At 44.7% G+C, this 26,517-nt stretch overlaps 1 protein-coding gene across 1 annotated transcript in view; it reads left to right on the top strand.

Moving 5' to 3' along the window:
- The first annotated feature begins 4,982 nt into the window (after positions 1-4,982).
- Positions 4,983-26,517, top strand: part of SEC61G (SEC61 translocon subunit gamma) — a 36,886-nt gene continuing 15,351 nt past the window's right edge. Inside the window, exons 1-2 of the mRNA XM_078663540.1 lie at positions 4,983-5,123; positions 24,516-24,615. Of these exons, the coding sequence (XP_078519666.1) occupies positions 24,522-24,615 (94 nt within the window). The 5' untranslated portion in view covers positions 4,983-5,123; positions 24,516-24,521. The remainder of the gene's footprint in view (positions 5,124-24,515; positions 24,616-26,517) is intronic.

The following is a 26,517-nucleotide window of genomic DNA, read 5'->3' on the forward strand; positions in this document are numbered from 1 at the left end:
ATAACACTTCAACAGACTTTCAATAACTTATATTGCACTACTATTCACCAAACTACAACTTACAACAAAAAAACAAATGAATAATGACATAGACGAAACCTAATGCATTTACCAATGCTTCTTAGCATGGGCATGAAAGTCAAGAGTGCAAAGTGATATTGGCATAAACATGCTATCCATTATCTCCCAATCCTTCCTCCAAACAATCATTATAAATGATGGGGTAACCCAAAAAGTGAACCGGACCTGGGTACAGTACGGGAATACGAAAAATGGTCCGTGACCAATTAAACATAAATTGAATTGCAAATGTACACTGTCTGTGTTGTGTAGAATACTCCAACACTGATAATCAATATCACTGTGACCTTAGTCAGACATGCACTCAATTTTCTTTTAACAATATATGTATTGAAAGACCACACAATTAGAAGTGCCAAACAATTCCCAAGATATTTACAACACGTTTATTGGTGTACTCAATTAATATAGGTTGCGCGCAAAAAAGGAAAAGGGATGGGGAGTGATGGTGGATGATGTAGGAGTATAAGTCAAAAGGAGTAAGAGAAATTCCAACTTGGTACTTTACAAATGACTGGTAACAAAAACCAGTTACAGGAGACCTGTCCTATACATAAAAATCATTTACATGTAAATCAATAAATTCCCATTGTGCAATCAATGCAACATCAAGGTGTATCAGATGGGATGTAGGTACAGGTCTTGTATAATGGAGGGCGTTGACATTTCGACTCGGCTGATGCAAAGAGGGAAATTCGAACCTCAGCTGCGAGTCTTCATCAGGATGGGGTATGGCAACCTTATCCTGGTGCCAGGCCTGGCTACTCAGGTATGTTCTCAAATCACAGAACCCAATGGCCTTGCCCGCGCTCACAACGGAGCTACATGGACTACACGAAGTCCGCAGCATAAGGACAGTGATGTATATCTCACCATTCGTTTTTGGATCCTAAGTGTGTAAGTTGTGGAAGTCACTACACATCCTTATTATACGTACCTTGGCACCATCGGACCATTGGGTTCTGTGATTTGAGGACATACCTGAGTAGCCAGGCCATACCCCGTCCTGATGAAGACTCGCAGTTGAGGTTCGAATTTCCCTCTTTGCATCAGCCGAGTCGAAACGTTGACACCCTCCATTATACAAGACCTGTACCTACGTCCTATCTGATACACCTTGATGTTGCATTGATTGCCCAGTGAGAATTTACAGATTTACGTGTAAATGATTTTTATGTATAGGACAGGTCTCCTGTAACTGGTTTTTGTTACCAGTCATTTTTAAAGTACCAAGTTGGAATTTCTCTTACTCCTTTTGACTTATACTCCTACACATCCACCATCAATCCCCATCCCTTTTCCTTTTTCGCGCGCAACCTATATTCATTGAGTACACCAATAAATGTGTTGTAAATATCTTGGGAATTATTTGGCGCTTCTAATTGTGTGGTCTTTCAATACATGTATTCTTAAAAGAAAATTGAGTGCATGTCTGACTAAGGTCGCAGTGATATTGATTATCAGTGTTGGAGTATTCTACACACCACAGACTGTGTACATTTGCAATTCAATTCATGTTTAATTGGTCACGGACCATTTTTTGTATTCCCCTTCCTCCAAACAAAGCATTTGAATCAGTGTGGCAAATTAAATGCCAACCTTTTTAGGTCTCGCATAGGGCAGCGCATGTGCTGCCTCTACGAGGCATAAAGTAATTAGTATTAAGGGTGGAACTCCACTCATTACGTTTTATTTTGTTTTGTCCCTTGCCATTGGCTTACATCTGGCATTGCTTTTTTTTTATCTCCCTCATTATTGGCTGGTTGGCTGATGCGTCATTTCCGTTTTCTTCCATTTTAGGAGGAAGCAGCATTCACCAACCACAGTTACCTTACGCTGCAGGGCATTAACTTTCAAGGTAGGGACTACTTTGTTGTTGCCTGGTGCCTCCTCTCACACCCGGACAGGACCAGGACGCACTTGGGCCCGCAGTACTTCTCTCTGGACAGTACACAGCACTTGGGACCCTTTCTCTGTATTCCGTCCACTCGTGGAGTCTGGAGTGTTCTTCGCTCCACCACTCTGGGTCTCCGTGGGAGGGGTGAGCTAGCCTCAGACAGAGTGTCTCACTCCTGCAAGCAGTGCCCTGGCCTGCCTCTGCTCTTTCCTGGGTGTTAGCCCTTCCAGCTCAAATTCGCAGCTGCTGGCAGCGTACACTGAGGTTCAGGGGCACCCCCGAGGGGCAGGACAGTCAGAAGAGGGCAATCTAGATGCCCCCTCCCTCCATACACCAGTTCCCCTAACTTTGGGAACATGTTGGACGAGCAGTGCCAAGTGGAGCTCTTTGTGAAGGTAAGAGGCAGCGCCGCGTTATCACTTTCTTTACATGGTTGTGATTCACTGCCAGCCACATACATACCGGGGCTTTCTCTGTTAGCCCCGGGGCACATGACCCGGCCTCTCAAGCCCGCCCAGGGAGGCTCCCAGATCTTGCTTAGTGGGATTTGCGCTTTCTCTCAAATATTCCATAAACGGAGAAACTGCTGTCAGGTTGTGGCAACAAACCTTTTCGCAAAGCAACCGAGCATACAACAACTCCCTCCCAGTGCTTCCCGTTTTCGAGGCTGAGAGGCGGATTTAAGCCGACTGCTGTCCCGAGCTGGAGACATGTTAAGGTCAGGAACAAAATATTTTTGACTAATAATATAGCTTCTACTCAGAGTACGTAGCACCTGAATAGCATGTCTGTCTGCAGCTTCAAAACTGTTGTGCAGACACAGTCCATTTCCTTTCTTAAAACTTAAGCAAAGGTACCCGTAGTGTCAAACGTTGGAAGTAGCACTGGAGCAGGGACGCAAAGAATATCCGTGTGCAGATGCACACTGGTCTTTAGTCATCACAGCTGTTTAGCTTGTCCTAGTGCTAGGCCTTGTGATGAAACATTCGGTCAAAGGAGGGGATGAAGGTAGGTCAGTCATTGATAAGGCTGCATTTTCAATACTGTTTCGGTTCTTGCTCTACTGTAAGCAGCAACGTGTTGGTGTTGACATGGAGCAGCTACTATTTATATGAGACTCAAGTATTTATTTACCATGTGGACAGAATAAGAGTGTGGAAGTAGAGGCCACACGATTTCAGATGTTATTTATGCCTCTACATTCGCATAGCTGGCAAGTGCCTTTGTGCCTGTGACCTTCAGTCAGAACTTTTTGAGTCATTTTTAAACCTACACTTATAGACATAGTTTTTTTGCAGAGCGAGGACACTTTCATGGCCCAGTTGACTTACATTAGTACAGTGGTTACGTAGTTGGGAAGAAAGAAAATAAACCTCTCAATGTTTTGATGAACTTTATACAGTCTCTTTTTCCAATAGGAAGAGTTGTAATTTTATATGCATTGTACTATATTCACCAACATGAATGTTAGTGTGATTGATGTGAACGTGTTATCCACTGCACAACTCAACAATATTGTGTCGACATTTGTAATGAGCATTACTGTAACTAATGTGGTTTGGGAGCGCTGTTCTTACATTGACTGTTTTTTCACACACGTTGGAACTTGTAAAATAGGTGCGTTAGCCAGGTTTGTCTAGGCTAGAATTAGCTACCTGGTTGTCTTGTCCAATTTGATACAGGCTGTAGATTGCATGTGTGGTGGTCAGAGTAGCCAGTTTTAGCTCTTCTAGTCTAAGCATGAGCATAGAGAGCTACTCTGATCGTATCCCTGTGATGTGACACTGCTAATATGCGTGCTGGTATCATGAGGAGTTGCGAGGTTAGGGGAACTATTTTTGTGCAAAATATGAGAACTCCTCCTTCTCAACCTAGTGACATTGGTTATGTTTATATAAAGTATGTTGTTTCTCATACATCTTACACTCATTAAATGCATTTTACCTGGATGAAATAGATGGAGTTCATACTTCTTACAACTTGCTTTATTTATGAGAATGTGGGGCTTAACCTCTTTCACGCTCGTGACGGAACCGTTCCGTCAGGAGCCACGGGTGGGCTGTGCTGGTGACGGAACGGTTCCGTCACAGCCCTGCCGCCGCGCCTGCACGGCGCGAATTCCGCGCCTGCGCTAACGTTCTGAAGAACGGGCGGGGCCGTGGCGGAACCGTTCCGTCACAAGCACAGCTCACCCGCGAGCCGTGACGGAGCAGTTCCGTCACAAGCACGGAACCGCCGCGTGGCCGCCCCACCCCCTTAGCGCTGCAGCGGAGTAGCCGCCGTAGCGAAGGGGTTACAAGACAGCTCCAACTGGCAAATCAAGACTCCTTAATACACAGAGCATCCAAGGCCTAAATTCAATAACAAAAAGCTTCCATGTGGCGAAAAGAGTTACAAACCTTTTCAAAATGTTAATGACAGTTCCCTTTAAATCAACTCTGTTGATTAGGAGGGAAGAATAGTTGCACATCTTCTTCACTTTACTATGTATCACTACTTTGATGACATCGCAAACCGGTCTCTTCCTCTGATATCTGTCCAATCTAACAAGCGGTCGAGAAGGCCCTTTATTGCCATGCAATAGGCCTCACATTTGCGACAGTTTAAGCTATTAGTGTTGTAAATGACAATGCTTTTTATTCATGTTTTAAAACCCAAAACATAAATTAAAGGCATTATAATTTACAATGCAAATAGTTCAAACTTGCATGAATGCGAGACCTATAGCATTGCAAATGCTTGTTAAAATTAAGTACTCCAGTAATGTTAGCCCTGTACTTGTTTATTATAACGCTATAGGAGGTTCACGTCATCAGCGAACACCTCTTTCAATAAGGATAAAAAAAACTACCACCATCCTCCAATTACGCTTTGCCTGACTCTGACATGTCCGCCTATAAGACTCCTGCCTGAAGTACACGCCAACCGCAGGAAGTCATTTCATTGGTATTCGTGGCGTTTACGTACTTGCGTCGCTACAAACAAGACCGGAACAAGAGGGGCGGGGTCTTCGCTTTAGTGAGGCGTCAGCGTACTACGCCAGATAGAAAAGGAAGTGTCTCGACAACTACGTGTCCATTCCAAGCAGAGCCCGAAATCTGCGCAATACAGGTCGCTGTCTGGGGCTGAGTCGCCGACACCTACGGTGAGTGTTCCTCGGCTTCATCCTCTTTACCCGCGGGTGTTTGGCTAAATACACTCAACTTTACCATTGTGTTTACTTTACTTTAGTAGTATAAAACTATCTGAATTTTCTACCTGGGTTCAGGCGCCTTTGCTCGTTTCAGTAAACTCTGTCAAGCAGCCCATGTTATGTTGGTGTTGTACTTATAAGTTGGTGTGCCAGTATGTTAATATAACGGTTTCTGCCTACGTTCAAAATGCAATTTTGGCTGGAGGCCCAGCATTTGACCTAAATCATAGTCACACTGAGCTAGTTTAGCAACTAAAAGTGAACGTTATGATGTTATAAATGTAACCTGGAAACAAGTTCTCCCTAGTGTATACCTGACTCCCTTAGCGTGTTCTTTCTTATATACCCTAACAAGGCGAACGTCATAATCAATCCTGGCCTCTTATCTATACGTGCTTCCAACATCAACACACACGTTTGAATGTATTTGTGCTGACTTGTCAGTGCCGTAATACCTGCTTGTAAGAACGAGCTTGTGAAATTCCATAGCCGGTTTAAGAATGAGGAAAAAACGTTGACTGCCCAGTGTGCATAGGAGTAAGGGTTACCAGATTTTCCGAACGATAAACCCGGACGGGCACAGACATGGAAAGCCTAAATGCCCTTTTGGGTCACAGGTATGTATGTAATGTATTTCATTTATTTTTCATATTCCCTTATCCTTTTGTGTAGAGGTCTAGCAGCTGGTGGGCCCGTCCTTGACCTACGGGCTCCGCAGCCCACATTCACACCTCATTAACTCCTGTTGTACTGCTTGACCAGACCTGTCAAGTATCACGCATCAGGAGTTAGACTAACGTATTTTAGTGTTAGTCTGCATAGCCGCGATAAAATGCATTATTAGCGTCTTAAAAGAACCTGCGAGGGAGAAGTTGGGAGCGACTGCCGGAAGCTGCAAGTGTGGAGTGTGCTCGGCACACCGAGCTGCATAGAAGACCAATACTCGCATCAGTGGTCTGTGTCAAGAGTCTCTGAACTGTACGTAAAACCAGAAAATAAATATTAGGAGACCCTTCATTCCAAGATGGCCATTCGTTTCCAGAACATACATTTTCCTTTGTCCAATTCTAAGTTCTGGTTTCATTTTGCACCTATCCAAGATGGCTTCAGCCCCGAACCTGGTGACCTTCATGATAGTTCCCATCAACTTTCCAGTGACGTACGTCCCTTGACCATGAACCCCAGAATCTTGTATGGAAACTGCCGTTCCACCAGCAGAAGCTGGAGACTCCAATCCCACGAGCAGCGGCGCTTCTGGGTACAACCTAGCTTGATGAGGACTATGACGAGGTAGGGAATGCTGTCCATAGGAGAGTAGGTTCTGTGTGCCGTCACAGCAAATTAGGCCGAATGCAGTTTTCTGGCAGTATATTAAGAGACTGAGTATCGAACTGGGGTCTTGAATCCATATTCATGAAGAAAGCATAGTTGTCCTAGTAGTCGAGCAGACTTTAAGACGCTGTGTTTTGAATGAAGAGTTGCTGCCAAAAGGGGGGCAGGTGGTCTATACACTGCACAGCCAAAAAATAGCAGCCGCGAACCAACGAGCATAAGAATAAACTGAGAAAGGACATGTCCAGCAGAGCAGCAGGACTGGGCGAGTTGGGGAGCTGTCACCGAAGTGGGGACAGGGACACCTGCTAGACGAGAGGGGCAGTTTCTGTTCCCCTGCGAAAAAGGACTCGATAACTGGCATGCTTAAGGTGAGTGGCGCTTGGCTGCTGTCCGAGGGGCTGCAGGGGCAGCCTTACAAACCCCATGATAGCCTACAGAGTGGAAGCGTAGCGAAATACGCCCAGGCAAGCCTTATCGGAGAGAGAAACTCAGAAAAAGATGTGAGGCCTCCCTGGGAACTACTTCGAATATGTAAGGAGGGGAGGGTCTGTGTAGGAAATCCACCTCTCTATATTGTGTACCACAATGGGGTACACTGAATAGGTCAGAGAGGCCCTTATTGGTTTACAGAGGCAACAGTATAAGAATACCAAGTCTCTTTTTTGTGTTGGTGTGGGCGAGCAGTTAGGCTTATCAAAGGGTAGTGCTAACCGTTTGTTGTAATCTGAGGCAATAAATGGAATGCACTTGATAATGGAGACCATCTTTGTAATTAAAAAAAATAGCATATCTATAAGTTAAAGGTAAGCATGTAATGTATTTCAGCAATAAGCCAGGTAAGTACACGCAAAATATACAGTTCTGTGCAATTTCACGCAATGTTATCCTATTGGAGAAAAACATAAAATGCAATCAATCACAGTGCAGTAGGACTTACGGGGTTCACCTTCTTCTAGAACTCTAATGTTAGGGATCCAGGGTCCAAAGTTCTAAGGGCAGTTTCTCGATAGTGTTCCCAATTTGGCCAGGAGCAGGGTGCTAGGAGAACCAGTAGTTGGCGCGCTACGAAGAAAGGGGGTCACCTAAAAACAGGCTGCACAGTGGGACTTGTAGGCAAGTCCGAGGGCACCAAAGAGTGCAGCGGTGGCAAGGGGCTGGGGATCACGGGAGCACAAAGGTTTCGGATACTCCCCGGCTGGTGGGGCTCGGTGCAGAGCAAAAAGGTGATCAAGCTCTGGTGTGCAAAGTGCACCTTGTGGTCAGGGACAAATGCCTCAGAGGGGCCTGTGCAAGATGGCTGGGCCACTCAGCAAGTGGGTCTGAGGGGTGTTGACGTCCCTCGATGGGTGCTTGGACTCTTGTGTTGCAGGGTGTCCGGTACCGCAGGTTTGGTGCTGTTCAGCTCAGGAAGAGCGTGGTGCCTCCCAACTTGGTGAGGAGGCAGATTTGAGCTGGTATACCTTCTCCTGGGCAGTTGCGGCGTCGGTGGGGCTGAGGAGCTGCAAGTCGAGATTTCACACTGTGCAATTTTGGTGCCTGCAGTGCAGGTGAGTAGCTCCTCTACTCCAATGGAGTTCATGGACAATATGGAGAAGTGCTTCAAGGCCCCTGGGTTTTGTAGGGTTCTTGCAGTGGCAGGACAAGACAGTGTTCCGCAATTGAGTGTTTGGGCTACCTGCAGGGTTATGTACCGTAATCCAGTCCAAGATCTTTGTTCTCGTGGTCAGCAGCTATTCTTTGTCCTGGGGCTTCTTGTGTTTGTCGAATATGAAGTTCAGGGCTCGGGGCCACTTAAATACTACATTTAGGTGTGTTTAAAGGGAGTGTCAGGTAGTAGCCAATGGGCTACTTACCTTAAGGGTGACTATACCCTCTAAATTATCACCCCATGTGGGGGAGGGGGCATATCCCTGATCCTAATTGGAGTGCCACTGTCTTCAAGATGGTGGGCACTGGAAAGTGTACTTCACCTCGAGGTCCTGAAGGGTGGAGTTGGCAAAGGGTGGCACACCTCCTACTCTCTCAAGTTTGCCTGCCTGTCTTCCTGCCAAAAGGGGGTGAGGACAGGAGGGGGGAGTCTGCTACTTCTAAAAGGAGGCTGAGGGTCTCTTTACAAAGGCAGCAAGGCCTTTGAAGCTCCATGCCACTCCACAGAAGGATCTTCCTGATCAGGAGGAGGCATGAACACCTCTGCCCACGACAAGTATTGTTCTCAACCTCTTGAGTGCAAAGGCACTCACTTCAGGAGGTCAGAATACTGTCTGGTGGTAGCAGACTGGCTTAGGCCAGTAGGTGACCACACAGTGTTGGTAGGCTTCAGGAGACCCCCCTAAGGGGTCCTCTGGATGCAGTTTTCAATAAATCTGACACTGGAATCTTCAGGTTTATTATGCTGAGATGTTCAGTACCAAATATACTACTTCAATGAAGCCATCATGGAGCTGGGGAACTTGTTATGACAAATGTCCAGCCCATGTATTTCCCTTTGAGTTATAAAAAGGTCTCAAACGTGCACAAAGATGATTAGATATATATTTTCTTTTTTTTTTTTTCTTGCCTTGCCCGAGGTAGTAAGCACTGTAGGGAGAGGTGTGGTGCCGCTGCCAGGGTGACTTGCCTCCGGAATCTGTGGATCACGGTTTGATCCCCGGGGCTGGCAGCAGATTAGCCCAGCACCATGTGACTCTGGGCAATAGCTTGCCTAATCTTCCTGATGGCCCCCGGCGCCTAGAGACCCTAACGGGTGATGGTTCGCGCTTTACAAATGTGTATTATTATTATTATTATTATTATGCAATTACATAAGCTAAGTAAAAATTGTTTAAGCACATTTGTAGTCATAGGTGCGACTTACTTCTTCCTTAGTGGTGATGTAAGTATATTTGTCATGTCTTTTCATACAAGAGCGGTTTATCAGAAAAGGTATTCAGATTATTACATTTGGCTAGTGTTTTCTTTTGTAGTGTTTGACCCATAGAGGCATGAAAACAGATGGCTGAAACATATTGACCACAATAAGGATGAGTGGGATCAACTAATATCCACCATTGCTTTTAATGTTGACAAAGACCTCACCTGTAAAAAAAAAAAAAAAAAAAGAATAATAAAAATGCCTGATTGGCGATAGATTCCGATCCAACTTTAACACCTCTCTTCACTAACACACAGTCACAGATCACAAAGAACCAGCTCTAATGTAATCTGGTGTCATAGGATACCCTGAAAGCATTTGGCAACCAGTGTGGAAACCCAATGATGAAGCATGTTCCCCAACTAGGTTGGTGAGTGGGGGTTCTTTTAAAACACCCTGTGGGTTCCAAGGCACTTCAGCCTTATAACGACTGAGAAACTCGTCTTCGGAGCAGTAGGACAAGAGGTAGCAAACTTGTTCTAAGTTGGTTGTAGTAAATTATTGGTTGGTAATGCAAACTAGTCCCCCTCTCTCTCTTTTGTTTATACGTGTTTGACGTGCATTCACAAGACAAATGGAAAACAGGTTGTTTTAACCACCTACTGTGTTTTTCTTTTTCTTTCAATGATTAATCGCCAGTGACACCACAGGTGGTGTTGAAGCAATATTTTGGTTTGAGTGTTCCAGTTTGTCGTTACAGACCCTAAGGGTGGGGGGGTTGGGCTGTTTGACCTTTGTACCTGCCATAGTCCCTCTAAAGGGGCGTTCTGAACATGATATACTGGTGAGGAAAGGTAGAGACTCCTACAGTGACCGCTGCCCCCTCCAAGCTCTGTCCCTCCCTTTTTTGTCAATTTCTGAACGTCACCTTAATTGCCATTCCTCCTCACTGCGCTGGGATTTAGCCAGTATGGTCATGAAGGTGTTATGACCACAGAAATTGTTTACTGCAGCAATTTTCAGTTCTTGTGATTTAAAAGCAGGTCAGCTGTTTTGCCTTTGAGGCATTTAGATAAAAATCGGTCCACTAGGCAAATTACTTTGCTTCTGTTTTGGTAGCTGCAAAAACGCAGGGTTTTTTTCAACTGGTAAAAAAGGGGTGCTGAACATCCACGAGTATAGGTGTTCATCGCCATGTTCCATGGACGGACCAATTTTCAACTGGGAATTGTAAACAGTTGTAGCGTTGGAATGTAGGAAAGTTTAAAATCCCTAAGTGCAGCACGCTGTTTGTGTGACGCACTTGAGTAACATTGGAAAGTAAATGCAGAGGTATGGCAAACTGTTCATGCTTGACACAGCTGTGTCAGGGCTAAAGAATTGGCAATTGAAAATAAGTGTACAGAATGTAAGGTGTCAATCGAAGGATGCATCCATCAATCGGGCCTGTAAAGTGTGGCTACTGACCCGTGAGGATCTCAAAGTGCTAGGGGCTGCTGGTCCCTCTGGGTGTAGGTTCATTCGAAGAGCCAGGTCTTGAGGTCCTTCTTGGATTGGGTCAGTGATGCAGATTGCCTGAGGTGGAGAGGCAGGGTGTTCAGGTCTTAACGGCGAAGTTGGAGAACGAGATACCACTGGTTCTGGTCGAGTATTCTGGCTGGTAGATCAAAAGATCTATAACCATCAAATATGAACCCATCATATAGAATAGATGTAGAGTTGATGGAAGGGACCATCTCAAGGAAACCGTAGATAAAGTATAAATAGGTAGGTACGAGAGAAAATACAGGAAAGTGGCCAGAATCCTGGATGGGTGCAGGGGCAGAGACATGAAGAGCTCATTCTGTGTACTGTTTTGTAATGGACATATCTGGAAGTAGAGTGCCCTGAGCAGAATGATTTAGTATATTTTGGCCATCTTGCTGGAGAAAAGGCTATAGGATACAAGAGTTGTTTGAGCGGTCTCCCATAGTCTCCAGGGCAGTGCGACATGGATCGTAGGGCCATTTTGTAGAAATAGAAGGCTTGAGCACGAGTCATTTTAGAGACTGACTTCTGTGGTCCCATCGGTTCCAGAGTAGTCAAATATAACAATAGGTAGTGGGTTTTAGAAGTGAGGTAAATATTAGTCATTCTTGGACATCACTAGTGACTAAGTAGTTTGAAACCCTGTTCTGTAACTAAACTACAGGCTTTAGGTGACGAAGAGCTAACCTTATGTAGGTGAATAGCGGCATGTTTTGGAGGTACTGTTCTTGGCGCTTGGTCCTCCCTCGGGACTAACCTGTGCAAGTCCTGTGTTCTGGTGGTACACAACCGCGTTTACCTGCTTGCTCGGTATGATGCCTCCCAAGAATGCAGCTAAGGGCACTAAGACCTGGGCCATCCCGCGGGTGCAGGTATTGCCGTCGCAAGCCCTGCGAAGGCTAACAGTGGCAAAGGCGTTGATGGCAGAGCATGTGGACAAGCAGAGGGTCTCCAGCTTTGGCAGGGAAGGGTGGTGCTTCTATCCGCAGCCGCCTCACGGTTCCCACGCTGTTCAAAATGCAAGCAGGCAGGGGGAAGAGTGTGGCGGAAGTCTTTGAGGTTTTGGATGCTCCAGTAGATGGTGGAAACAATGCTGCAAACACTCGCACAAGGTACTGACTCTGACTTTGTTTCTGTGGCGAGTGAGGAGAGGGGGGGCCCAGGGAGGCTTGAAGGGCTTGAGAGGAGACGTGTAGTGGATCTTACAGATGCAACCGATTTAATTGACCCTACTGCACCCGAGGGAGAGCCAGCTATTGTTGGACCCAGCATCTCAAGAGCTATAACATCTGTGAATAAGGGCAAATATCTATTTTGGAAAATACTACTCCTCAAATGACTGGCCATGAACAAGTAGTTATTAGTGATAACTGTGTAGGCAGTGGTGAGAGCGGGGTGAAGAAAGAATTCTTGTTTTTCAAAATGCAGATCAGTCCGCTACGGGTTTGGCTAAAGAAGAGGGTTCGAGGGAAACGTTTTATTCTATGTCAGATCCCTCTAACTCTTCAGGGGATGAGCGTCCTGGGAGAGACTGGGCTGAGGATGGAAGCAATTTGAGCAGCCTACTGTTGGAAGGAGGAGACGGGCGATGTTGCCTCTTTACTGGTACTGTTCGGAAACCTTAGGAACAACCTGAAAATTTGGCAAATTAAGTTCTGGGTCCAGCCTGCTCACTGGTCTTGGACTTTTCATATTCTCCAAAATTGAGTGATGAAGTTGGGCATGGGAAAATCTCCCCGGAAGCTTCTGGATCAAACACAGAACCACAAGGCGAAATCACACTTTCTACCATCTATCAGCGTATAATGGCTCACCAAGTGGAGACGAGGGCAGAATGGTCATGGACTCAAGGCGCGGTTCGAAAATTGCAGAATGCTGTGCGCAGAGTTGCAAAGACTTGCTCAGCGTTTGCAACCAGATTTGGAGAAGCTGAAGCTTGAATCTCAAAATTGGAGGACGAGCTAGCACAGCACAAGATTATTACTGAATTTCTGAAGGCTCAGAAAGATGACCGACTGGAAGCTGGCTGAGTTGAAAAATCGCTCCAGAAGAAATAACCTATGGATTATGGGTGTTCCGCAAGGAGTGGAGGTTAATGACATTCAGCAGTATGTGATTGAACTCTTCTTGGAAGCTTTCCCCGAACTTCATCAATGGGATTGGAAAGTGGAACTGCAAAATGCCCATCTGTTAACTTTTAATCAACGGAAAAAAGCGGAGGGGGTCGACCGAAAGAACCCCGATCAGCATTACTGCTGACCTGCTAATTTTGTGTGTAGGATTTACCAATGAAGGAAATGCTAGGCCGAGATCTATTTCTGCAATTCTGTTTATTGCTATGGCTATGAATCACTTATGCATAACTTTGAAATGGATAAGCCCTCAACCTCCTACATTTTATTTACGGGCTGTCAAGGCTGCTGGCAATTTATAATTTTAGAATCCTCAATTTATAAAGTAAGATCTGAGAAAGAGGGCCTTGGGATCTCAAATTTGGGCTCTGGTTACAAATTGGGTACAGCAAACATAGGAAGGGTATATTAACATTCTGTATCTGTTTGCGGCTGTTTAATTACTGAAGTTTTCTAATTTTACGGGGGATCGAGGATTTTGATTTAAACACCGGCTGGATTTGAGAATTATGTAATGCATTTCTTTTTTTTGCTAGCCTAAGCTGGGCATTGTATTTTGTTTCGCATACTTGGTGACAAATGTGCCATAACCTTGTATATAGAATGTGTCTTGTATATAATGGGGAGAAACTCAATAAAAAATTTAACAAAATACATATTTATATATGGTGTCACTAGCAAAAGGTTCAGACATATGCATGCATGCTTTCAGGAATATAGTGAGACCTACAGCAGAGACATGCAAATGGTTGCTGGTTTATATTTCGCTAGGCCCAAGACCCTGAGTAGTCTTGGAATGGTGAAGCTGCAGCACAAAAGTGAGTTTTAAGACCTGTTGGCAGAGGGATTAGTGATTAGGCTACTTTGTATGAGTCTGAGGAAAGGTACACTTGAAGTAGGTTGCATAAATGCAGTTGTCTAAAATTTAAAGTGCTGTCTGTTCTGTTTAAAGGTATGCATGGTGTTGTGACTGAGGTATGTATCTACTTGCACTTGTGTTCTCTTATGTGTTATGCATCTGAAGATGGTAGATGTATAAAACACAGGTACATATTTGTATGCTTTTATATATGGTAGCAAAAGGTACAGATAAGCATTCATACTTTAAGGAATATAGTGAGTTACAGCAGAGACATGTGAAGGGTTGCTGTTTTGTATTTGGCTAGGCTCAACACTGAGTAGTAGAATTGTGAAGCTGCAGATCAAAAGTGGGGTTTATGACATGTTGGTAGAAGGATTAGTGATTGGGCTACTTTGTGTCTGTCTGTGGAAAAAGACAGATATACAACTATTTGTATATTTCTTTTATATATGGTCATTAGCAAAAGGTATAGCTGCATGCTTCCAGGAATATGGTGAGACTTACAACAGAAACATGTTCAGGGTTGCTTCTTTATATTTGGGTAAGCTTAACACTCAGTGTTATTTTGAAATGGGAACACCAGTCTGTGAAGTTTATTACTTTATAGTGTTGGTAATGACGTATGTGTCTACTCAAATGTCATATTTCACTATACTAATTTACCACTAATCCTTTGTGTTCCAGAGTTGCATGCTACTCGCCAAAAAAGAGCTTCAATGCCTCATCGGAGGCAGCAAGCACTATATAAATGCAACCTTTTTTCCTCTTCTATCCTTCCGCTACCCTTCTCTATCCAAATAATTGAATAACACAACCACCACTCAAATTACTTTCATATTTCATTATACTAATTCACTACTAATCCTTTAGGGTTTCCGGAGTAGCATGCTACTCGCCAAAAAAAGCACTTCAACACCCATCGGGGATAACAAGCGCTATATAAATACAAACATTATTTCCCTCTTCTATCCTTCCGAATCCAAATAATGAACTAACCTATCCACCACTTGAATTAGTTTAGTGAAATATGAAAGTAATTTAACACCAATCCTTTATGGGTACCGGAGTTACTCACTGAAAAAGCGCTTTAATGCCTCATCAGGGGTAGTAAGCGCTATATAAATGCAATTACAATACAAATTGCAATATTTCTCAAATGGATTCAATACAGGATAAGGCTTACTTCAATGAAAAGCATTAGAAAAGTTTGACATCACATTTATTTGGTATGAAACCTAAAACGTGTACATTTGCAGTCCATAACAATCATTGGCAGAGCCAATAGGTCTCGCCTTTGGGAACTTATAAGTATTTAGTTATGCAGCCCAATACCCTTACTGCAACAACATTAACTGTTGCACGGCAAAACACTTATAATGTCCCAAAGGCGAGACCTATTGTCTATGCCAATGTTTGTCTTTGCAGTCTGTGAAACTTAGCTGTGGTTTATGAAAAAAGATGCAAGTCCCAGAATGCAAATGGAAAGAACTGGACTGATGCGCTAGTTGTTCCTTGACCTAGAAAATAATGCATGGCTGTCAGACACACTCGCTCATGTCAGACTCGAAAACAATAACTAGTGCTAATGTTATGAAAAAAGATTGCCGGCACACTATCCACTGCAGCTTTTGAGCCAAACAAACATTCCTTCACAGTAAGTAAAGTCCGCATTTGCCTGCTGCGATGAACACCCACCGGGTTTTCTTTGCCATAGTAGGCACCTGTGCCTGAAACCGTGCAGTTTAATGGGCCTGCCTTCCTGTAACTAAACTGCATGCTCCTTTCACACCTGAATAAGCCTGCCTGTGCATAGGGGCTATGGCAGGGCATTTCTTGGAATGTGTCTGGGAGTCTTGGGTGACTTAAGGGGTGTACTATGAACTTCCTAGACCTCTGTATGCCTCCCGGCCCACCAAAAAAAAACAAGCATTTACAATGCAACGGTTTCGCCTTTGTAAAAGTTAGAGCTATTGGCATTGTAAATGACACTTTTTATTTATGTTTTGTTTTTGAAAACTGATAAATAAATGGCATTGTCATTTACAATGCCAATAGCGAGACCTATTGCATTTGCACACACAGAGCCACCCACACACACACAGAGCCACCCACACACACACAGCCACCTACAAAAAAAGCTAGCCACCCACCCACACACAGAGCCACCCACCCACACACAGAGCCACCCACCCACACACAGAGCCACACACACACACACACAGAGCCACCCACACACACAGCCACCTACAAAAAAAGCTAGCCACACAGAGCCCCCACGCACACAGAGCCCCAACGCACACAGTACAGAAATAAGTTGAGGACTGTGCACCAACGCTCTGTAATGAGTACACATTTGCAGGCAGCTGCACACTGTAAAGAATGCATGCTTATTTTGTACATATATATTCAACCTAGCTAGTTCACATATTTTAAGCACTCTGCTATGTCACCTATACTGAGCAGACCTATGTCACCAAAATACCATGCAAGCACTCACCTATGTAGCCTATGATGTGCAGTTCAACTACCATACCCTACACATGAAGATTTATACAAAACACACAGCATGCCCAGGTCCGTCACCCACGATACACAGTGCAAAATCAGCACCACCAGCTGGAAAACAAAAACCTAGCTGCCAACCACAATACTTTTCTGAGCCCGCTGACATCTGTGTCATACTGAGCACTCAGCTTACAGCCACGGGGCATTACGCACATCAACCTAGAGTGGGTAAAATACGATATTACACCGCCCAATGGGGCACACACGGGTTTATTCTCAACTGGCATTCACCGTGGCCCTGTGGGCACAGGGGTGCCAGGTTTGGCACGGCAGCCAGGCATGTGCATATGTGCACAGTAAAAGACCTGCTCCGAACATGGAGCCAATAGAAAGTTTGTTTTTAGTTTCAGCGTCAGCCAAGACTTTTCCATTTAGCTAACATTACATGTGTGGCATACTTCCTTATATGATCTTTCACCCAACCCTCTTCATCCATTGGTCTGTTATTGTTGTCATTCAGATATTGCATCCTCCCATTGGCTCATTTCAATGTGAGTGACAGCATTCAACCTCCAACAGCAGCACATCCATACACAAAGTGATTTTTTTTTTTTTAGTTCAGACCTTTTTAGGGCTCGGCCTACGTCACCACGAAGTGGGGCGGAGCTCCGAGCTCCTATTGTTAAAGAAAAAAAAAAGTTTCTTTAGGGCTCGGGCCAGAAACCTTCCTTAGTGCGCGAGCTTTTTTTATGGCATCTGCATAGTGATTCGTCTTCGCTGTGCTGTCTTTTTAGTAGCCTTGACGCGATAGGCTATATGTAATTTTCGTCCGCCATTGTTGGCATTTTCTGCGTGGTTACGCGCACGGCAGTCCATTAATTTTAATTAGGAGCTGTCAGGGTGCTCCTCCAAATGCAATCCAGATGGTGGGAGCGCGTTCACCATTCAGCATTGCATTGCATGTATCAGGCGCGCGTTCGTCTGCAGCGTGTAATGTCTTTTTGTTAGGCGCACCCAGGCCCGTGCACGGCACACTCACCCACACCCCGACTCTGTTACATTTTAGTAATGTGCATTAACGTTTCACTGTTGAAGTAGAGACATGCTGCTTTACTGCAGGGATACTAGAGTACAGGGTACGGTAACGGAAGCAGCTCTGAATAAAGCCAACTTAATACCCAATGTAATATCGGTCAAGTGGAAGTAGATACTGGTTGGAGGATGTGAAAAAGCTGTGCTGAAATAAGTAATAATAAAAGCTAATTTCCGAGGTGGCAATGTGTGTATTTCTAAATTAGGTGCTCCAGGCACGGGACGTAGGGAGATTGTTCGTGCTGAAGTTTGCAAAAGGCAGAGGGCGAGTCACTGAACCCCATAGGAAAACGTCATCGACTGCCCATTCACGGCAATGATTGTTGCGTGAAGGCAACGTGGAGGATAATGTTAATGACTTTTTGCAGGGATTGACAGTTCAAACTTCTTGAAACCCTTTCTCCCCTGTCCCACGGTGTGAACCCGAGGTTCCCCCCAATAGTAGTCACTTACTGCGGCCCCGGCAAAGAGTGTAAAGGTAACGCGGGTCTTGTCAGTCAAGCCTGACTAACTACACGGTCGTCCAGCGGCCACGGCGGTGAGCAGCACAGGGTAACTGTGGTAACGGGGTAATGGCCCCACTGGCACACATGTCATGGCCCCGCCCGGGTGTTTAATCGGTAGAGTCAGTGAGTTTGGTCGACAGCCTGGCGTGCGGCACCGCGGTCGGGCCGGGAATTAATTAATTAATGGAGCTAGGCTGGCGGGCGGCTGAGGCCGCAAAGGTAACATTGTAGCAGTGCCGCCAGCACTCTCAGTGACTCACTTGGCCTGAGCTGGGGAGAACGAGAATTTAACTATTTATGAGCCACACTGCCAGAGCTGCTTGAGGCAAGTCTGGTACAGCAGAGGCAGCATGCTAGCACCAGTGCGGTAGCCTGGCTGTTTCAGTGGCATTTAAAATGCGTGACAAAGCATTTCAGTGCGATGATGCAGAACACTGCACCGAAATGCGTTAGTGTCACACGTGATGTGATACTTGGCAGGACTGTGCGATGCCAAGTCAACGGCAGATTGTGCGCTACACAAATGGCAAATCAAAAAATACATAAGAGCAGAGCGCGAGGGCACCAGCTTTTCATGCAAGGTGTCGGGTGGAGGTGGAGTTTTCACTGTACTTATCTGCACAGCTGTATCATTCACTGTAATGCGTTTATAGCGTTTTCTATGTAAAGTGCCCATCCGCGATATAGGAAGCTGTCCCTATAGGCTTCGACTAGTAGTTGTTTTTAAGATTGTAAATTGATGTTTTGTTTCGTTTTCTGTCTTCTCCTGCGTAAAGCGCTCAAAAGTCACCCTTTGCTCCACGTAGCGCTGCGCTGAAGAGGGTAGCACAGTATAACGCGTGCCAGGCGCTGCGATGGCAAGTCAAAGGCAGATTGTGCGCTACACAAATGGCAATGCAAAAAATACATAAGAGCAGAGCGCGAGGGCACCAGCTTTTCATGCAAGGTGTCGGGTGGAGGCGGAGTTTTCACTGTACTTATCATCTGCACAGCTGTATCACTCACTGTAATGCGTTTATAGTGCAGAGTGACAGTGAGTGCAGAGTGACAGTGAGTGCCACACCACCAGCCATCAGTGCACGCATCAATTGTTAACGCATCCACAATTAACTATTGTAGCAATCTCAGTAGGGTACACTTTACTTTTAAACATATTCATCTAAAGCACAGCATACCACCATTGGTAAAATTACAATCCAACCCACAATTCCACTACACACCACATGCACACACTCCATAACACATGGCGAAAAGACTGCCATTTACAATGCCATTAGCTCAAACTCAAATAAATCCGAGCCCGATTGCATTTCTAATGCTTGTTTTTTTTTGGGAAAGGGCCCGGCAGCTTTCACAATAATACAGATTTACAAAACCACTGGCAAAACCAAGCCGGTATCGTCAAAGCCTGGCAGGCAGGCCGGACCTATTGGCTTTGGCTGTGCTCATTTATTATTCACCCCTGCAGCAGGGGACTGGGTGCATCATGCATGCACTGTTCACGGGGGGAGTTTATACCGCAGATCAGGCGCTTCCGGTGTGCCGCTGGCCTGGCACGCTGCCACCCTGCCCACATAGGGGAGCCCCCCCCTTCCTGTGGAGGTGCATAAACATGTCTCACATGAGACGCATTACGTTTTAAGAAATGTTGTTAGTGAACATTTTACCAGGTTTCATTTTTCTCATTTTCATTAAAACATGTATTGCGAAGACCTACACGAGAAATACGTGCACTGGGTTTATAAATCACTTCGAATCTGCCCCCCCACCCCCCCTTTTCATGTGTAGTTGTGCCGCCTGCTATCTGAATGTTACAGTGCGCATTTTATAGCGCTTGTTCGCCGCCTCGTGGCGCTGCTTTCTGCACAGGAGGAGGCACCGGCCCTACAATACTCGTAACAAGAGTTTTTTAAAGCCAGGCAGAAAGTGGGCCATTACACGTAGGAAAAGGGGGGAAACTACTCTGTTCAGCATTGTTTGAGGAAACAAAACGTTTCTCTGGTGGAGGCTGTAATGTTGTCTTATTAACTCATATTTGACTCTCTGCGAAATACATTCGACAAAGGGCACACGTACTCCTGGTCCAACGGCATAATCTATTTTTAATTCGTAAATACCATTTTCGAAGTTAGCAAATATTTGGGGGCGAAAAGGGGGTGAGTAATGGATCACTTAATGTTCTTTTAAAAGACACACACACATAGACAATACTTCTATACAAAGCATATAACTCATCCTCGGCAATCTTCAATATGCTACGATCTGCAAAATGGCAGCATGCTTTGTTCAGGAAGTGATGATATTTTAGTAGTGCTATTACGTGTGTATTTTGTGGGGTTTTTCAAGGCATCCGAGACGCTCTTCTTTCCGGGATGCTGCCTGCCCTTGTTGAACGATTTACTTCCATTAAGCATTTATTTTTGTCATTAAACAAATAAATAAAAACTAATGTTTTGCAAGTAACTTTGCACAGTATATGGTCCCATTTTGTAATACTGTAAATAGCAAGTGATCCTTTCGCTAACTCTGTGACACTCATTTAATAAATCTCAGGAGGATGAAAGGCTACAATTCAAACTTTTGACCTTAAAGATATTTAAATCCCATCCGAATGCACAAATCAACATGCATAGCCACCGATTTACAGTTCACATGCCTGGAATAAAAAGTAAATCAATAGAACATTCCTTAGGCAAAGGTAGACACCATTTTGCACCACAAAATTACACCAGGCCGAGGCAGGTGCAAAGTGGAAGAAATGTTTATTTCTCAAACGCTTTCTAACTTTTCATGTGTACTGCACTGTACAGAACACAAACAAAGTGGGGAAAGTTTATATGTAAGTAAAAAGTATATTTAGGCATAGCTATCCTTCCAGTACATAAGCCATTCCAAAACACCTACATATGCGTGGCTCTAAGCAGCCCTGATTGTGTGCCATCACTTTGCAAGAGCGCAGCCGCCCCATAGATAAGGTGCTGTCCAGATCGCTCCATTTCATGCAAAGCAGCGCATCAACTTTGGACTCCAGATCTATACCTAGAAACGTGCAGTAGCCGAATTCATTGCTGTTGCTTGCCTGATTGGGGTTATTAGGCAGACAGCCGGAACGCAGGCAGACAGCCGGAACGCAGTCTCTTGGAAAGAAAACAAAAAACAAACAAGGTGCGAGCATTTTGTAATGACATTGGGCGGTTCGGGGTTCTTAGAGATGAGCCTGGTATGACTGGCCAGACAAAGCCGAATTACCCGAATAGCCTAGTTTTCCTCTCAAGCGTGCACTGTACCATTTCTAAGTATTTTTATAAACAATTGTAATGCATCCGGCATGTCAACACTGCCATCTAGCAGTCACTATGAGTAATTGCAGTGAACAAGAACAAAACTCGTAAAAAGCGCCAAAGCTTCCAGTCTCCCAAACCATGAATGAAAACAAGCAACGGAGAATGAAAGGGGAGGGGACGGTGTGGAGGGGAGGGGGGCGGAACGGACACACGGACAGCGGGAGGGGGGGTGGGAAACAGCTCACGAGCCAAAGTACATAACAGCTCACACGGCCGAACCGACAAAGGAAACAAAAAAAAAGACATTATATAAAAAAAAATGCTCCTTACCTGATCGCTTCGTGGGAACTCAAATCTTGCAGCCAACAACAATCACTTGTAAAAAGAAGAAAACAGGCCGACTCGGAAAAAAATAAATAACACACACCCACCGCCGCAATGACTAACAGAAGTGGGTGGAGAGCGAAAAAATCGCGGCAACGCCCCCGAATCTGGTCCGGCCTTGGCAGACAGATCCGGCTTCCAATGGCTAGCCTCCATTTATGGAGCTAGCCAATGGGAGCCGGGGATGTTCCTATAGCCAATATTGTAAACAATAGATTTCGCCTGTGCGAACTGCTTGCGCAGATCGCCAGGTCGAAACCTAAAAACTACTAGTTTGCCTACTGTCCACCTCATGTCCCCGAGAACTGACATGGACTGGTTGAGAGGGGCCAGAAAAGCAAGCTGAAAGGGGAGTATCGGGGATTGACTTAAGCCAGGCATTGAGATGAGCCAGGAAAATGCTTATTTAATTTAAAAGTGCATATTACTCTGTGTTGCAGGGAGGCCCCGGAGGCAAAAAAAGCAACGATAAATAAATAGAAACGACAGTGGTGGGTGCGTATGCAAGCGTGGGGGGAAATGGGTGCAGAAAAACAGACCGGTGTTGGTTGGGATTTGAAAGTCTCAGCACAGGCAATAAATTAAAAATGCATATTACTTGCAGCATCTGGCGCAGAAACCTGAGCTTTTAAAAACCGGTTCGCATACGAAACAACTCCAATTACTCGGACTCTAGGTGTTTACGTGGTGAAGGTAGGTGGTGGGAAAGAAAAAGAGCACATACATAACTAAACGTGGGTTAGTGCGTATGCAAGCATAGAGGGTGGGAGACTTGTGGGACAGAGCAGAGTACACCTTGTCCCAAAAGGCCTGGCATGGACTGGTTGGGGAAGGGGCTGGAAAAGCGAGATAAAAGTGTGGGGGAGCGAGATGAAGCAGCAATGGGGCATGTGAGTGCTGGAGTTAAAGCCTGGCCCTGCGCTGAACCAGGGAGACTGTTTCAGTTATAAATGCCGATTACTCGATGCATATGGCACCTGGACCCCGGAGGTGTCTGCATTGCTACAGGGAGGTCCAGGGAAACGAAAAAAGCAGCAATAAAAAAATTGAAGACTGGTGGATGTGTGGATGCGAGGAGGTTGGGAGGCTTATGGGGACAGGGGCAGAGTGACAGGGGAGAGTAGATCACATGGCTTTCCTTGTGATTTAATAAAAATGCAGGAGGATGTAAATGCCTGAGCGGGTCGTTAATCTTGCACATAGTAAACATGCAAATGTTACTAACCCCGCTGCTTGCTCGTCTATTGCTGAGCGAAATAAATAAGGGCAAATTAATACTGCATCGATGAAAGATGAGGTGGGCTAAATTATGGAGACTTGTGGGTTACAGGTAAGAGACTGTTCAGATTCCAGGTGCACACACTGCAGTTTATTCTAGGAGTAGAGCATGTTATGTCTCCAGGTGTAGAGCGCGTCGTGCAGTCCAGGAGCAGGAGTACAGACTTGGTAGATTTAAGGTCACAAGACAGTTCTGAACCTTAGTGGTAGAGACTGTTGTAAATGAGCGGTTCCAGCAGTTAGCAAGCCCAGGCATTCACAAGCTGCAGCCAGAGACTTTCACCCTGCCTGGAGCTACAGACAGCTGGGGTAACTCACAGAAAGGACATGTTTTCATCCAGGTGCCAGAAGACATCCGGTCTCAAGCCAATCTGCTTCCTACTCCAATGAAATGCAGTAGCAGATTACTGCAGCGGGCAGGCTGTGTAGAGACTGCTGGTAGAGGCAGGCCGGGATAAAGACCCAGTGTAGAGACAGGTAAACAGAGGGGTAGAAGAAGACTAATCTGCAAAATAAGATTTTCGGAGAATGGGGTTAATATAGAAACTCTAGAGAAAGGAGTCAATAAAGTCGCTTTCCTAGAGACTAAAAACCGGTATGGGTTGCTTTTGGAGAGTGGGGTAGATTTATCATTTTCTTAAAACAGAGGACCGCCTCTAGAAAGGGGGAAAAGAGATTCTTCTCTGTAGGCAAGGTTAAGACTGTCGATAAGTTACAGTAGAAGGGTCCAGCAAGTGCTTGTGTGGGCAAAAGTGAAAGCAAACAAGCAGCAGCTGTCTTGAAGCGCTTGTGCTGGCCTCCACCTTGCGGGAACGAGCAGCAGTGGCGGCGCGAGAGCCATATGTTTGCAATTAGCATGCGTGCTGCTGCTGCTCGTTCCCGCAATGTGGATGCCAACACAAGCACGAGTGTGGGGAAAAGGAGCAGACCGATTGCTAAAGGCCCTCCTAGAGCAGCGCGTGCGCGCTGCCTAGGTGAGACCTACAAAGGACCAATAAGCGAATGCATTTTACATTGACTCGCCATTTGCATATCACATTGTAGATGTGTAACTATATTCTGGTTTGGTTCAGCCCATATGTTCTTAAAGAAACCGTAAGGTATTAATTGGTCTGCCGGGACTGACCGTTTGGAGAAAAGAGATTTTATGATCTGGTAAAGTTGGTAGGTTACACTATGGAGGGTTGCCTGCAAATCTTTATCCTTGTATGTTGTGAAGACACCTAATCAGTCTTGGGTGGTATTCGCAAGTCATTTACAGAAAAGAGCGTATAATATAGCCTTGTAAATTACATTTATACCATGATGATCCATCAGATGTTCCCCTCACAAACAGCTGCAGAGTACGGATGAGTGAAAAATGCGCTTTTGCCCAGTTCTCTCTTATCATTGGTCCAATAGTGTCAGTGTTGGCCTTCTTCAAATGGTGTGGTTTGGTGCAGTGGAAAAAAATGACAAATTAAATTGTTGCCCGAGTTGATCAAATAGCTGTGAAGTGTGCCGTATTAATGAGTTGCCCAGTTGTGTAATATGTAGTGACATTGATATTGTATGCTCTTTCCATTAACCATGTCCTTGTACTTGACAGGCCACTATGGATCAAGTAATGCAATTTGTTGAACCAAGCCGCCAGTTTGTGAAGGATTCCATCAGACTTGTTAAAAGGTGTACAAAGCCTGACCGAAAAGGTAATGTATAGAACAGCATAAAGGTGTATACGGTGGGTGGCATGTTTAAAGATGTAGGGCACAGAAGGGCGCTCTGGTCGATATACGTTTCCGTGAAACATACAAATGGGGAATTGCAAAGAAATTTGCATTTGTTTTATTGGGTTATGCAGCCATGGCTAGAGTACGGGTAGTGAGAAAATAGTTGTGCACTCAGGTTTACGCCCAGCACTTTGCAGTCTATTTGCGTACACATTTCTCTACAAAGTCCTGTGTAAGAATGATTGTGATATACTAATGAACCCTGTAGTAATGCCGGAATCTTTGCCCATATTAGAAAGGCTTAGAGGGAAACTTTTGATACTTTGTATCCGAAAGCATCATTAGCTGTAAGATGGCTTTCAATATGTAAACTTCCTTTAAGGTGGGGGGGGGGGGAGGGTTAAATGTAGGTTCGGGGAATTTTATGATTGGATTGTAGCAAGGCGATTACCCCCTCTCCTGGTGTGACAGACCTCTGGGCGTCCTAGTATTTCCCATTCACATTGGGGTTTCTGTTCTCCCTTGACGCCTAAGAATGTTAGCTCGTATGCAGCTTGAAGATGCTACATCCCAGAGAACTGATACTGGAGAAATCGGAGACTTGCACTTTGCTCCTTCAGCCTTAGTTTCTGTACTTTCATCCATTTCTGACTTTTTTTTCTGTATCTGACAGTTGTTTTCTGATCTCAAGCAAACTGAGGTTCCTTCAGATTCTTTCCTTTACTCTCATATGAACTTCATGTATTCACACGTACATGTCTGTCTTTGACTTAACCCTCCACCCACCTTCAGCCCCACCACCATCAAATTTGGGCTATTAGTTGCACATTCAGCATTCACCTGTGCACGATATACTGACGATTCTGCCTTAAGCATTTATTCAACGCTTTAACAAAACTTCGAGTGTTCTGTTGCTGGCCACAACTATTAAGTTTTTTTTTTTTCCTCCGTTATTTTTTTAGTTTGCATATGCAGGCTATTGCTTTACCTATATTCCCACTCTTCTTTATCTGCTTACTGTTTTTGCTGAATATTCTATTTTTAGGGTGAGCCTTTCTAGAAGGAGGGCATATTGTGTCTTTCCAAGGACACAGAGGGGCTTAGAAAATGGGCTGCATTTAAAAGTAGTCCGACATGGTGGTCTGCTGACCCCAGTAGGCTGTCATTCCTGTGATCAAATGGCAGTGGGTCCAAATTTGTGACCCATCATTATTATTATTCATGAGGTAGGTTGAATTGTGACCCACTACGATTCAGTATTTTGGAAACCGACCTATTTTCACAAGTCCGTTCGCAAAATGCATTCAGTAAAAGTTGGTGGGCAAATTGGAACCACTCTACCAAATGCATTATTTGTATATAAAGCTGATTATTCACTTGACCTCTGTCGCTATCCAATCATTGTCTGTCTAATTCCTTTAGGCTCGTTCTTTACCTCTAAATTCTGAACTTCGTACCATACTCACTTATTACCAACCCTTCGAATATTTGAAGTCTGTTTATGGATTGCATATTTATTATTTGCTTTTTTTTAAAGTTCCTTTTCACAATGACTTGCTGATAACTCTTTTGTAAATACACTTTATAAATGGTACTTATTGCCATAATAAAACTAATATTTAGATGTCCAGTGCTTTTTGGAGAAACATAAATTCAATAATGGTTTCAGTCGGACCACAGTACATCCTGTGTTTGATGTTGGTGAAGGTTAATGTTTATTGTGAATGTGATGTTGCAAAGTCCACTACCCATGCTAGTTCTTTCACACATGTTCTATATCTATTGCATAGCGCTTGGAGAGGGATACTTGCTTATCGTGTCTCGCCAATGCCTGTCATTTTTTTCTTTGTTGCATGCAATTGAAGACTGATGAGGCTTTTC

This window comes from Lissotriton helveticus, chromosome 10, assembly GCF_964261635.1.
Source record: "Lissotriton helveticus chromosome 10, aLisHel1.1, whole genome shotgun sequence".
Classification (NCBI taxonomy): Eukaryota; Metazoa; Chordata; class Amphibia; order Caudata; family Salamandridae; genus Lissotriton; species Lissotriton helveticus.